General features: G+C 54.1%; 4 protein-coding genes across 4 annotated transcripts; 3 read left to right on the top strand and 1 right to left on the bottom strand.

Moving 5' to 3' along the window:
* Positions 1–3,639: 3,639 nt before the first annotated feature.
* Positions 3,640–6,301, top strand: LRP88_09704 (armadillo-type protein; the record flags this gene model as incomplete). Its single annotated transcript, XM_083246185.1, has 4 exons — positions 3,640–3,733; positions 3,834–5,251; positions 5,301–5,856; positions 5,904–6,301. The coding sequence occupies 4 exons, from the start codon at positions 3,640–3,642 to the stop codon at positions 6,299–6,301; spliced, it is 2,466 nt and encodes an 821-aa protein (XP_083097298.1).
* Positions 6,302–7,067: 766 nt separating this feature from the next.
* Positions 7,068–8,334, top strand: LRP88_09703 (CCDC90 family protein; the record flags this gene model as incomplete). Its single annotated transcript, XM_083246184.1, has 3 exons — positions 7,068–7,709; positions 7,765–7,995; positions 8,056–8,334. 3 exons carry the CDS (start codon positions 7,068–7,070, stop codon positions 8,332–8,334), a joined length of 1,152 nt encoding a protein of 383 aa, XP_083097297.1.
* A 492-nt stretch (positions 8,335–8,826) lies between these two features.
* Positions 8,827–9,674, top strand: LRP88_09702 (MIND complex subunit NNF1; the record flags this gene model as incomplete). The annotated part of the gene is made up of 3 exons (XM_083246183.1): positions 8,827–9,120; positions 9,179–9,300; positions 9,356–9,674. 3 exons carry the CDS (start codon positions 8,827–8,829, stop codon positions 9,672–9,674), a joined length of 735 nt encoding a protein of 244 aa, XP_083097296.1.
* A 736-nt stretch (positions 9,675–10,410) lies between these two features.
* Positions 10,411–11,633, bottom strand: LRP88_09701 (uncharacterized protein; the record flags this gene model as incomplete). Its single annotated transcript, XM_083246182.1, has 2 exons — positions 10,411–11,095; positions 11,161–11,633. 2 exons carry the CDS (start codon positions 11,631–11,633, stop codon positions 10,411–10,413), a joined length of 1,158 nt encoding a protein of 385 aa, XP_083097295.1.
* Between the last annotated feature and the right edge of the window lie 3,044 nt (positions 11,634–14,677).

Here is a 14,677-nt window from a genome sequence, read left to right as displayed (position 1 = left end):
GCCCAAGACATTGAATCGAATGTGAGCTGGAGATTGATTACCCGGTACCAGCATCTGGAACACCTGGAGATTCCATGATGCAGGGTAGGAGGGCTTTGATGCGGCAAAGGGCCACGGTGGATATGTGCATCTGGGGCTCGTCATGGTCCAGACAGGCTGGATACAGGTGGCCTTTTGAATTGCTTCCGTGTCCAAGTCGTTTCCTCATGATTTGCGGCATGATGCAAATAAAAAAGCCAAAGTCACCTCAGCGACTCCCTGATCAGGATATGGTTAAGCAGACGAAAAGGGGCTAAACCGAACAAGGTTTAGTTGGGAAATTTAGTCTACACGATCTGGGTCTAGCCAGGAGGGGCCGCCCGTCTTGGCTTGCGGCCCTGAATTGGGGCTTGAGCGATGGAAGTTTCTCAGGTCCAACACCGTTAACAGCCAGCCAGGACACGGATACTCTGTGCGCCATTGTCATGGTGCGTGTGTGTTTTGTATCAAGAGGTCAAGAAATGGTAGAGGTGATATAGTATATCATCAATGACACCGAGAAATATAGGAATCAGCTGATGAAAAGGGCCTTTTCCTGCATGGCCTGCGGAATAAGCCCCAGGCATCCGCATCAACTTTGTCAGGACCGGTCTGTTGAGAGACGGCAGCGAGGAAGTTCAGTACAAGTGTCCTACCCGATATGAAGCATCCCGTCTTCAAAATCACGCACATGAGCATCGTGGTTCGTACAACGCTCGGGAGATCCGAGGCCCCTCATTGTGCCAAGTAGCGAGGCAGCACGAAGACAGGCAAGCAGCCAGCCAGAGCGGTTCATGTGCTGTTGCAGCCCGACTTCCGGAGGAGGAGAGTCGAGACAAGCTTGACACAGCGGCAGATTGGTCGGCAGAGCAATTGGTAGATACCCGGGCAGTCTACACCGTGCCCCGTCTGGGTGCTGTGTCGACGAGGCACAATATACACCGACCAGACGCGGATGGCGTGCGGGTCTATTGTTGGGGAGACATGCCATCCTGCGCCATCTGGGCCAGAGAGGGGTTTAAGCTTTTAGCAAGCACGAGGATAAAGGCATCCCTTGTCTGCCTGTTCCCCCCCGTTCGAACCGTTTGCGTCTAAGAAGCGCGTTGTGTGCCGCATAGATCGCAGCTTCACCGGTTTATCACAGCACCATCTACGGATTATCGTCTGGACGAATGGGAAATACTGGGGCAATTCATCTGCCTCCCTGATCGTCCCCAGCTCAATATCGACACTAAGGCAGGATTTCACTCCCTGCTCGAGATTAACCCTTGTCGACAGGTCCTCGAGGAGGCCCCCTCTTCTTCCCCCCCATTTCCAACCTTGGAGCTCGACCTTAAACCACACAGACGTCGGCGCGCTATCGAGCTTGTCTCGCCCGTCATTCCCCATCATTCCTGCGCAGACAGGACCGCACACGAGGTTTCTCCCTTAGACGGAGGGCCAAACGTTTCGCGGGCCCTTCTCTTGCTCTCCTTGTCGCGCCCCGTGCATTCCGACCCTGGTGTGCGACCTTGAGGCTTGCCCTTGTTTCGCTGGCCCGCGGCCGACTACATGTAAAACTGCCTACGCCCCCAAAGCTGTCGTTTGCCGCTCTCACCCTCACCTTGCTTGCTCTTCCTCCCCCTCCTCTCCAAGTTCTTCCCTCGTCGAAGCTTGGTTTGTTGTGTCTGTCGACTCGTTAATTTACTTGATCCGTCCTCTTTGTTAATTACTTTACTACCTCTAATAATCTCGCCCGCTTCTCTGCCCATTTTCACTTTCTTCTCCCGCCCCATACTTACTCGATAAACTCTTTGTTCAGAATATTTCCACACATCCGATCGAAGCCACGTTGATATCTGACCGATACCTTTACTGTCTAATAGACGTCCGTCCGAACCACCAATCTTCCTTTGTACATCTGGCTTCAAGTACAGTCACACTTTTCTGCACCTACCTTGCCTCGGAGGAGAAGAAAAAATTCTACTCTGCACATGTCGCTACATCCCTCGGCTTCATTTGTCAACTGAATAATTCCCCAACAAGACCTTGTCGGCTCTCCACCCATCGTCGGCACATGCTCGCTCCGGGACTGTCAAGGATCCTGTTGCATTCCTAAACATACAACAACACACAAAACGCACGCGACATTACACACACCCACATATACGGCACGCGGCAGAAAGGACTGTGCACACCGTTTTACTTTGCCTCTGGATCTTGGTTTCCAGGGTATTTCCGTTCACCTTGCTTGTATACACATCCAGCTCCTCTCGTCCCAACAGCCGCACCGCCTCCCGGGAAACCGAGTTGGGGTACATCCTGGAAGCAGTCTCATACACACAGTCTTGGGTCCCACCGCAAAAAAGCTTCACTACAAATACCTTAATCTTTATTGTAAGTCACGACACAGGCACCAAAGCTAATTTCCTGCCACATTTCCTTCCCGCCTTTAACCCACGAAAGGCAACAATTGGCCCTTCTTCGCTGGGGAAAGCCTGCTTCCATCTCTGTCCGGATTTTGAATATAAAGTCCCCCCTGTCCTCTCCCTCAGCCTTACCCACTCCTGACCCCCCATCTTTTTTTCGCCTCCACATTATTTGTACTTTGCTCCGACCAGATACTGGATTGTGCTGACTGAGCTCTAGCTTGGTCATCCGAGATCAAGCAAGCACCTACCTACCCATCATCCTCACTGTTTCGATAACAACTGCCGTCTTGTTCAACAACGGCTTCTCTTTTTGACACACAAGACCCGGTCGTTACCATACAACATCCATACCTTGATCCAACGTCCGTCTCATCGGCTCGGGCGCGGCATCTAATACAGGTATCTGTATCTAATACGTTGGGCCCTGGATCGTCCCTTCATCGGTCGGACACACAACACTCGCTCGAACCTTGCAGCGTGGCCCTTGAAAGCCAAGGCACCCCCAGCACCATCTGCCGCTCCATCCACCTCGCTACATCCTCACCTCCCTTGCGCTAAGACGCCAGACACCGGACCCCAGCACCCACTCGACTCCTGTCCCCTCGGAGTGCAACCCCAAACACACCTACAGTTAGGTCCGACACCGCACTGAGTGCAGTAAGAGAATCTGTACCCAACCCTGAGTTGCTTCTTGATCAAGGAGACAATTCAATTCGCCTCACTCATCCTACTTCATCATTGTTGATATGGACCAAAGCATGGCTAGCTCTTTTCAGGTGCGTCTTTGCTCTTCTTTACCCGAAACTTCATTTATGCACATGACATTCCTCGTCCTCTCCACCCTCATGTCCCATTCCTCGTCCTGCCCGTGCCCGTGCCCTGCCGTCAGCGCCTTGGCTCAAAGCCCTGGGCCAGGGAGTGCGACGTCAGAGGTGCTCGTGTGTCTCAACCAGATGCGACAGGCTAGCGCACGTCCGGATTCGCTACCACGTCGAGTCTGCGACCAAAAAAACGACGGCCAACGCTGTCCCCCATAATATTGGATGCACACCAAAACTCAAACCTTGAAAAGCACACATCATCATCATATCCCATCACGACGAATTCTTTGTTTTGTCTGAGGAATTGCCCTAGGAACCGCATACTGACACTGCCTCTTCGTCTTTGATAGCCCAGGAGACGCCTCGGTGGCTCTACCAATCTCGGCACCATGCCTGCCCAGACCAACGACAGGCAGCCGACGCAATCCATCTCCGTGCCCTACACGGCCGACGGCTCGGCCAGCAGCATTTGGGCTTATCATGGTAGGTGTCTCCCCGTGGCCGCGATATATCTGTCGTCGCTGGTCTTCTACACTCTATCTGCCCCGCTCCAGATCCCACGTGTACTGACTCCCAGCTCTAGCTGTCGATGATACCCCTGCTGGCTCCAATGCTGGAGCGCGGAACGCGAACACTCGAACCCGACCCGCGAACGCTGCAACCCGACATGCAAACTCTGGGACACGGAACATGAGCTCTGATGACTGGCGGTCAGGGTCTGGCTGGATGATGGGAATGCCACGGTCGACGGGCTCGCCGCGCGACGAAGGAGGCATCGGCAATGGCATCAACAACAGCACCAACGTGTTCGATGGCTACGATGACACATCGATCCAAGAGACCACCACCATGTCATACAGAAGGCGCAGTCCTCAGGAAAACTCCTACATGGACTCGATCACCAGCTTTGGCATAGCACGGGATTCCAGTGGCCCTCAACGACAGGCTCAATCACCTGCCAATCTGTTCAGCCATTCCCATACCCAAGGACACACTCCGAGCAACTCGATTCAGTCTCAGCGGCCAATGCCAACGCATTCCTCCTCATTCCAACACCAGTCAACCAACAGCCGCGCCTTCAACTCTAACAGGCAGCAAATGAGTGAAGACCTCTCTTTAGAGTTCACTCGCCGGTTGACAATGGACGACAATTCAGTCTCCTCTATGACCAACGCAGGTCGGTCAACCTTCAACCCAGCCTCGCAGCCCTTTGAGGTGAGGTCCAGCTCTCAGTTGAGCAACGGCATCGACTTGTCCCAAGACCAGTTGGTCACGCATCTGAACTCGCAGCTCCATGGCCTGAACAGATCGTCCATTGATCGCATCCCCACCGCACAGAACCCTCGCCCAGAGCAAGCGAGAAGTTCCGGATCCTACGTGAATGCGGACGTGTTGAGCGTTTTGTATGGTATTCCAAGATCGGGTTTTTCTGGCGATCACGACCGGGTGCCCGGGGCACTGCCTGTGACCCAGTATCCATCTACGGCCCCCTACAACCAGAGCGCCATGCCGTTGTTCTACTCACCGTACTACGATCCACTCAGCCAAAGTGTCCGTCCCACCATGGTCACTGGCTATAACCTACCGAATCTGCCTCCCGGGTACCCTGGAACTGTCCCCATACAGCCATATCAAACTACCGACCCCGGTAGGGAACGTCGCAGCACCGTTCTCAACGACTTCCGCAATCGCCAGAGGAACAGGCAACAGTTCACACTCAGTCAGATTTATGGCCATATCGTCGAGTTCAGCGGAGACCAGCAGGGCTCCAGGTTCGTGCAGTCGCAGATCGACAGCGCCAACAGTGATGAGAAAGACCGAATCTTCCGAGAGATCGAGCCGAATGCAGTTCAGCTCATGAAAGATTTGTTTGGCAACTATGTTATCCAGAAGTTCTTTGATCATGGCAGCCAGGTGCAGAAGAGCATCCTTGCCGACAAGATGAAGGGCAGAATGGTGGATATGTCGATGCAGATGTACTCCTGCCGGGTGGTTCAGAAGGTATGTGTAAATTTGATTTCTCCAATGGACAATCGACTAACATTAGTAGGCAATGGACCATATCCTCGTCAACCAGCAAGCGGAACTTGTCCAGGAGCTGCAGCCCAGGATTGTCGATGTGATCAAGGACGAACACGGGAACCACGTTGTCCAGAAGATCATTCAGCTGGTACCCAGGGAACACATTGGCTTCATTATGGATGCTTTCAAGGGTCGTGTGAGAGAATTTGCCACTCACAACTATGGATGCCGCGTCATCCAGAGAATTCTCGAGCATGGCTCGGAGGAAGACAAGGCCATGTTTCTGGAAGAGTTGCACAGCTCATGGAGGTTTCTGTTCAACGACCAGTACGGCAATTATGTGGCCCAACACATCCTCGAGAAGGGTGACCCCCAGGACCGGGATCAGATTTTTACCATGGTCATGTCCCAACTCCTGACTCTGTCGAGACAGAAGCAAGCATCAAATGTGGTTGAGCGCTGCATCAAGAACTGTACTCCTCAGCAGCGATCCGAGATCCAGAAGGTGATCACCACTGTGGGTGAGGACGGATCAATGCCACTGCAGCACATGATGTCTGATCAATTTGGAAATTACGTGATTCGTAAGTTCACACGCCCAAAAATGTCAGTGTATGCTAACCGTGCGCAGAGAAACTTTTGAAGCGTGCCGAGCCTGCAGAGAAGGAAGCGCTCAAGGACAAAATCCGACCTCTGCTCGATGAACTGAAGAAGAGTGCTACAACAAGACAGGTGGAGGCTATCGCCAAGCACCTTGAGGACGAGAGCGAAAGCGAAACAGCCACGACTCCTGCTACTACGCCGGCCTCGACCCCGAGCGCAACGCCGGCCTTGAATACAGCAAGCGCTCTTCACGTCGACGTCAACTCGTCGACACCAACGCCCGTCTTGACGAATGAGTCCAACAGCCCACAGAGCAGTGGTCCGCCCAGCACCAACGCCAGTGCTTTTGGTGGCCTTGGCGGTGACGATACGGACAAGTTGGGAAACGAGGCAAGGACAGTCCAAGTGCGGGACAATGAAGCCTAGGTGGTGTTTGAAATGGAAGCGACAGGGAGTATCACTTTGGTGGGTGATGAAGAATAAAGCATAGATGGCGTTCAAGATGCTGGAGACATATAGTTATGAGATGGACAGGTTGGGAATGGAAGCGAGAAACGACATTGCGGGTGTATCATCACATTGGGGAATAGATGGGATGGCTGGGCACTGGGAATGCAATGAAAGGGATGCCGGCCGGAAAGCGATAATAGGAGGGCCGCAGAACATGAGGTATACAGGGCCTTACACAAGCGACAAAATTATCAGCTGTATTCTAGGTACAAGAACCGGTCAAGGATAGTATATGAGGATTATCCAAAGCGGTAATACGAGACTCACTCGTACTTGGGGTGTGTAACCTTTGAGATTCTTGTTGTTGCTGTCTGACAGTGTGGCAATGAAGAAAAGGAGTGGGTGCGTACCTCAACCCCTGCGGTTAACATCGGCAGTCCTGCCCCAGAACGTTGGTTAAGATGACGCCACGTGCATGAGCCAAGTCACTTAAGCAGGTACCTAAACTAAGTTACTCTGGACGGTGGTTGCCGATTCCGCTCCGAAACCTCCCAACGTCTGGTCCCTTTTGTTACGTACGTTAGGAGGAACACTTGCATCCTCCCTCATATGGCGTCTCACATCTTCAACTTCTTCTTCTCATCGACGGCCCCGAATCGAATTCTGCCCCTATGAGTGCATCACCTCGAGCCCGGTAGTCCACACTAGCCCCCGACCTACCTGCGGGGTCTCCCTGCCCGCAATGACAGCCACTGCCCGGTTGAGGTCTCTGAGCCCGCACGTGCTGCGAGCCATCGGCACAGCTCCTCGCGCCGCGGCGTTCACACGGAATAGAGGAACCTTTGCGCGGAGGCGAGGGAAGGCTGTTGAACCTCAGCCAATTGGCAGCGAGAAGGTCCGGTCGCTCAATGCCTCGTCTGGTGTTATCGGCGGTGCGGCCAGCCGGCCTGTGGTAAACCAGAGCGCTGCCGAGCAACAACCACCCCAACCTACCCCGACCGAAGAGACTCCCTCTGAACCCGATACGTCCAGTCAGAACTACTCGACCCAGTCCGGCGAAGCGACGAGTAGCAAACCTCAGCCGAAAGAGAGTGAAACACCCCAGGAGGAGCGGGCCAGGCTGGCTCGAGAAGAGGCCAAGCAGAGTGGCCCCCTGGAGGCTGTTCTGCACATGCAACCTCCCGAGACTATGCGGCCTGGCCCTGCCATGTGTCCGCCGCCGTATATCCATCACTTTGACAGCTACTCGCTGGTCAAGCAGCTGCAGGAAGGGGGATACTCTCAGGAACAGGCGACAACCGCCATGAAGGCAATTAGGGCGCTGCTCGCACAAAATCTTGATATTGCGCAGTCGACTCTGGTTAGCAAGAGTGATGTGGAAAACGTGAGCTCTAATCGCACTGGGAGGAGTGGTTCAGGGGGCTGACTGTTTTGACCAGGAAACATACCTCTTTACGGCAGCTTGCTCGGAGCTTAGCACGGAGATCAGGAATAACCGAAGGCTCGAAGAAGAGCAGCTACGTCAACAACGAACGCATCTGCAACATGAGGTGGACATCTTGACTCAGTCTCTTAACCAGGAGGTCTTGACACTGAATGACAATGTGCGAGGGTTGTTCAATGACCGCAAGATGGCAGTGAGCGAAGAGCAGAAGGTGGTGCAGAGCGCAGTAAGTTTTCTCTCAGCTGGATACAAGGTGTGGAAATGTGGTTAGCTGACAGCATTCCAGGTCCAGCAAATCAACTACAAGATCAGCATCGTACTTAGTAGCGATGCCAAGTCAGAGATTGAGGCAGTACGCTGGATTCTGATCCGTCGATCAGTCCTGGGTATCCTCTTCATGGCTGTTCTTACGCTGGGCACACTCCGATATGCCACCTATGTCAGCCATGAGCGACAAAGGGAGGTAGAGAGGAAGAAGAAAGAGGAGGAAGAAAGACGAAGGAATGGCGGCAAACAAGACCGCACGTCAGATGCCGACGCGGCTGTGATCCTGGCTGCCAACTGAGAGTCGCAGACGACTACTACAACTACAACAGACGAACGACAATATTTCCTTGGGATTTATAACCGATACCCGATAGACTTTTGAACTGGGAGGAGTAACCACACACTGGGAGAGGGATTGGGATTGGGACCCTAGATGCTATGAGCCATGACGAAGGATTGGAGAGACACTCCACACATAACATACAGACACAGAACAGAAAACTACACTCGGCTTTGACAAGCCTATTTCCTAGACGTATACATAGATTTCGAATACATAGACCACACCCTGCGGCAATATCAGGACAGGGACAACCAGCCTTCTTCTCATCACTGAGGGGAAACGGCTTTCAAGCCACAACCGACCCCTCATGCACCGCCACCAATTGGAAAAACCCATCAACACGTGCGATAACCCCACGCGTCGCATCTTATCGCCCCGTCGCGTCTCCCGCCGCTGCCGCACTACAACACCAAGAAACAAGCATCACCATCTTACCCACACTACCCAATGGCACCCGATCCGCAACCAGACAACCCCCCGGCCGCCGAACCGGCGCAGGAGAACGAGCCCACCGAGGAACAGCCGGCCTCTCCTCCGCTGCCCCAGCGCCACACCGCCGTGGCGCCCGGCCCTCGCGCCGCGCGACTGCAGGAGCTCTACTCGCGCTCCCTCCGCAAGACGCTCGGCAAGATTGGATGGGAAAACGTCGCCGGATGCTATCCTACCGTCGCGAAAAGGGCAGAGGGCGTGCTGAGGCAGGTGCAGGGTCAGATGGTTGAGAAGTTGGGGGAGAAGTGCGAGGTATGCTTGTTCCTCTGTCTGTGGAAAGCATTGACTTGTCGCTGACACCGGGGATTAGAAAGAATTCGAGAGCATACTTGTTACGAGGCAGGTTGTACCAAAGCTCAATGACCTGGAGAGTCTCATAAGCGACGCCTCCCGCCGCCGCGCCGAATCAACATCAGAAACACAACCAACACCGTACGTCCCTCCAACCCTTCTCAAGCACATCACCCACTAACATGTTATACTCAAGACCTCACCTCCTCCCCCCATCCGCCATCCTCGCCGCCCACATGACGCCCTCCCTCACGGCGCACCAGTCACAGCTCAACGCGCGCCTCCAGACGACGCAGTCGCAAAACGCCCTGCTGCACGACGAGGTCCGCCGGCAGCGTGATGAGATCCGCTCGCTGCTCGAGGCCCTCGAGGCCGTCGTTGCCGACGTGCAAGGTGCAAATGACGCCCTGCGGCCGCTCGTCGATGAGGTGGCTGCCGAGACGAGGGAGGGTATTGCGGCTGTTGAGGCGGCGAGTGGTGGTGGCCGAGCACCACCGACGACAACAACAACATAGTAGATGGAGAGAAAGGGGCACTGTGGAGCAATTGGAACGTTACAAGGCTGCTGCGACATGGCCGGCCGTAGCGGTGGAATGGGATAATCGAGGGGTCCTTGGGAGGCGACACATTCATATGATACCATACTTTTCATCTTGTATACCGGCGTTTACTTACGAATCAATGTCTACAAACGAGCAGTCATTTCATGACGAGGAGCTATATCCTGATATTTGTCCTCTCATAGGTACCTATGTACAAGCAACTCAACAGTCAATGGTGACCGCATGCTAGCGAAAGTCGTGTATATACAAAATCATGTACAATATCCATGGGCAAGTATCACCTGCCCCATGCCATGCACCGCGAAAAGAGCTTTAACCAAAATGACAAAACAACTGAAACTCCGGCCAATGATCATAAGTCTTTGCCACCGTTGGCCTATGCAACCCCTGAATGCGCCGGATATGCAAAGTATGTACAATCATCAAAGAAATGAGATGGTGAGCGCCGTGCCCTGTAAGTCTTTAATCCCGTGTCGTGTGAGTTCATCGTCGGCTCTAAAATGTAGATGAGGTATTGTCGGGAGGTCGGTTGCTATGCTATGCGATATTGGGATGTGACTGGTCCCTTGGAGGTAATGTGTTGGTTTGTTTTGTGGTGGATGTAGTCGAGTATGTCGAGATCTGAGAATCCGAGGGTCCAAGTCTTGAGAATAGGGAATGTTCGTATGCGTGTTCATGATCGGCCGGTCTATATCCTCCTGTTTTCGGTATGAACTGTTTGCCAAGCTCCAAAATAGTCGATCTCTCCGTACGCTGGTGGCAGAACCCTGACCATGCGGCCTGTCGTCCAATCAACGTACCACTTCTTCCCCTTGCTGATGATGTATGGAGATTTGCGGGGGCTCCTGAACAAGAGGTTGCTGTAGCATAGCTTGGCGTACAGCATGTCGTGGGCACTTGACCACCGATGCTCCGGGATCCATTTGCCATCGACAGGGTCGATACCTAGGTTGTTGTATGACGTCGTGCTGAGACGGCGGATCGGGTCTATTCGCGGAGGAGGCTCTGCTATTTCTTCCTCATCCCCATCAACCTCGAGCTCCGGCTCTACTCTGGTCTGAGAGTCTGGCGCCACAACCGTACGTGTCGACAACCGTTCCACATCTGGATTCTCCGAGACCTCTTCAGGAGGTTCTTCGATTCCCAACTCCGAAAGGTCAATGGCAGTGGCGGTTGGGGCCTGTCCATGAAACCAGCGAATCCGTTGAATCCGGGGGATGGACATATCACGGGGAAAGTCTCGGTCCTCTAGAGGGAGAGCGATGTCGATGGCAGCAAACAGTCCTTCGAGCCACTTGATAAAGGTACTCAGTTCGACGCAGCACAGAAGAAATTGGTCCGTCTCTGCGCGGACACGGATGGTATATCGTCGCCTGAACCATGTTAGTATACGAACATGAATTGTACCACCACCTGGTCATGAGACAGAATAGCTTACTTCTTATAGTCGGCGGCGATACCAACATCCGCGTAGAGTAGGCTGTACGTTTTTTCAAGCTTGCCCTTTTTCATCCATGGAGGGTTGTCCGGGTCGATTGATGGTCCGTCATCACGGGTCCTTCCCCATCCCCAAGCCTTCTTCGCCCCATAAATGCTGAGTGCGGTCCCGTTGAGTGTCACATAGACAGGATGCCATTGACGGTCCTCGGCCCTCTTTATTGTATTCTCGATCTCGTGTTTCTTGTCAAAGACGCCCTCGAGGGAGATGTAACTCTTGTAGTCGGGCAGTGGTTCCTTTTGCTTTGCTGTATCTAGGCGAACTTGACTCTGGCCGCCCCCACCGCTCGCGAGGCGTTTCCCCTTTGCTGAACGATCTGTAGTTGACGTTGTAGGCTCTTGCTGGTATGGGGGCGGCTGCGAGGGTCGGCGCGGGCTTGTCATGATACGCTGGTAGTAGAAATCCTCTTCCATCGAGACACGCCGCCAGAGAGGCGGCGACGCAGGAGCGATCGTGGATGATCCATCGTCGTCGAGCGACACCCTACGGGGTTCCATGGGGTAGGCCAGGCTTATATATGAGGCTCGAGAGGGTCTCGCGACCGGCCGACACGGAGCGGGAATGACGGATGAGAAGTCTGGGGCGTGAGCTCAACCAACATTGGCCGCAGGAGTCTCCGTAGAGGGCGGCAGACTGAGAAGGTTGATCATTCCGACCCGCTCTGGAGATTTGTGGAGAGAGATGTTGAAGGAGAAAAGCGAGCGAGCCAACAGAAGAAGGCAGACGACACGAGGACAGTCAGCGTGGACCCGAGGAAACGAGCATCCGTCATGGAAGACGTCCCGGGGCCGAGGGCGCAGGGGGTTGAGAATGTTTGAGGATCGTTGGATCGAACGGGGGCGTGAGCAGAGTAGAGTAGGGCAGCAACAACGGTGTGCTTCTGAATTCGGGCCTGTCGGTGCCGGCGCCAGGGCGAGTCTCCGTTTGGCTTCGACGGGGGATGGAAGAGGAATGGAAGCGCGGCGGCTCTTTTGTTCGGGGGGGGCTAGGATCGAAGGTCAGGGCAACGGCCAGCACAAGGCGACGTCAGCCGTTTCCAAAAGGGCCCACGCAGCGCAGCGCAGAGCCCGGGAGGGAGTGGAGAGGGAGGAATCACCGTCAGGAGAGGTGAGAGGATGGAGAAAGGACGGGACTGGGGGGTCCCTCGCAGAATGGAAAGCGACGTTGAGGGTGTGGATGTGGACCAAAGCACCGGCGCAGGGTGGCGAGATGAGGCTGCCGCAGCGCGCTCGACTTCGAGATTCGCCTAAAAACGATGTTCGAGTTAGTCACATTGGGGGATCTGATGCGACGGGGCCGTGATTGGGTTTAGGAACCTGGGATGGGATTGTGATGCGATCCGCAACCTACGCACCTTGAAGGGTCGAGGCGCAACCGCAAGCGCGCAGGAAGGGTACGGTACTGGACGGTACGGGCAGGTAGTCTAGGGTTTCGCCGATAGGGAATGACGAGCTTGCTTTGCGCCGCACTTCCGCGCTGGATGTCGATCCCCGAATACAATACAGCCCTAGGGGTTTGAGGCAGCGGATCTCTATGGTGCGCAAGGCTGAGGGGGGTAGATGAAGGAGGAGGAGAAGTGGTGATGGGGCGTAATACGACTCGATCGAGGAGCATTGATCCTGAACCCGGGCCAAGAAGGCAAGCACAACACATGGCTCGTGGCATGCGGATGGCTTGACCTGGCAGGTCCCAAGCCAAGTCGCAGGTTCAAAACTGGAAAGGGCTCTTTTGGGAACCCCCGGCCACCTTCCCGCCAAAAGGTCCCGCGACTGCGGGCCCACAGAACCGCACGCACGCACGCCGCGCACAGGGAAGCCACGGCCCACGGCCCCACCGGACGTCCCTCAGACAGAGCCGCTAGTCCCGGATGGGTAGGTACCACGGAAAACGGCACGGTTGAGAAACACCACCAAAAAAAAGGTCCCTGAGGGCATCTTCATGACTGGATTGCTTACTCTACCACAATCAACATGCGGGTGCAGTACCCTCCAGCTGCGGCACTTGATCCCTCTGTGCAACATGTGGCTTATTATCCCATCTCAATAGCTCCAGCCCTTTCCCAGCTGGCGCAGATATTCAAAGCCGCCGGCTCGGACGTACATACGCCACATCCAACATCTCGGCCGGGTCTCGACCGTATTGTCCGGGGTCGCCTCGGGCCTCGTGCGTGTGTCGTCGACCTGCAAGTCATCCGTTTTAATCAAGCAAAAACAGGGTCTATCCAAACCAAGCCAAGATCTCTTTTTCTGAAATCCTATGGCTCTGCATAACTCACTTGTTATGCCTTCCTCTCGGAGCCTATTACTCATTCCGAAACGCCGTCTCATTACACACTGCTACAGTGCGATGCGCAAAAGCCAACACAGCAGGAAAAAAAAAGTGCCCTCTGCTGTTCTTCCACAGCCAACCAACAGCTGTTCGCAAAAGTACTTTGTCCCGACGCCCTTCATTCGTCAAAGTCCCCGAACAAGCGACAAGCGACCCAAACTCCTGGGTACGAGTACGTACCTCGACCAAGCATCCCGTCGTGTGTCCTCAGGTCGGTGTCTCCCACCTAGAGGAACTTTTGGCGCTGCCCTTGGCACCTTTGAAAGCGGCCCCTCTCCGCGTCTGGGGTCACCTATGGATTCTCTTCCTTCTCCTCGGCCTCTTCTGTTTTCAATGTAGTAGGCCCCACACCGATATTTGTGTCCTGTTACTATTATTTGGTTTGTAAGAATTGATTCTTAGTTATGGTTTGCATTTTGTGTTTCATCTACGCTGCATACGAGCTTCACCTTCAAAGTCTCTATTGAACTCAGCTTAGCCACTCAAAAGTGCCTCATTTCCTGTCCTGACTTTTCTTTCTCGGGATCATCCAGGGAGTAATTATTACAGCACAACGAGTCCGAAGCCCCTGTCACGCCCCCCTCCTCAATTATCATCCATTATTAGTTACTATTATCCGTATAACCGTCCGTGATTGGAAAGCAGCCCGCGGGGCCAGCAGCATGTCCGTCCTGTCTCCGTTGAAACCATCCCGTCTTACTGTGTGCAACCAACACGCCAGCAGGGCCGACTCTCGAAACGCGAGGTGCAGCGCCCGATGATCAAGATAATCAAACGCTATTGCATTGCAACTACAACACTACAATATTGTGCTCCATCAGTGTATGTAATGCACGCAGAATACTCCGCCGCCACGTCGGCACTTGGTAGGCTAGAGATCAGGGGACACATGACGATCGCCCACTTTCTCACTTATTCCCCCGAGAAATGTTTCCAGACGTGCCTGCGGAATTGGTGTTCTATGTCGATCCTTATCCCACTATAGAAACAACAAGCGAAATCAAGTATCGAAGAAATGCTATGGCCATCGTTGATCTCTGCCCTGCGCTCTTACGGGGCTGAATCCCCAAAGTCTATTAACTTGAAGAAGCTCTCCGACAAGCTCAATACTATGTACGCTCCCGCCTTG

This window comes from Fusarium phalaenopsidis, assembly GCF_050370095.1.
Source record: "Fusarium phalaenopsidis strain FUZ10S chromosome Unknown contig_32304, whole genome shotgun sequence".
Lineage (NCBI taxonomy): Eukaryota > Fungi > Ascomycota > Sordariomycetes > Hypocreales > Nectriaceae > Fusarium > Fusarium phalaenopsidis.
The sequence above is the reverse complement of the archived record's forward strand: the minus strand, read 5'-3'. Positions and strand labels throughout refer to the sequence as shown.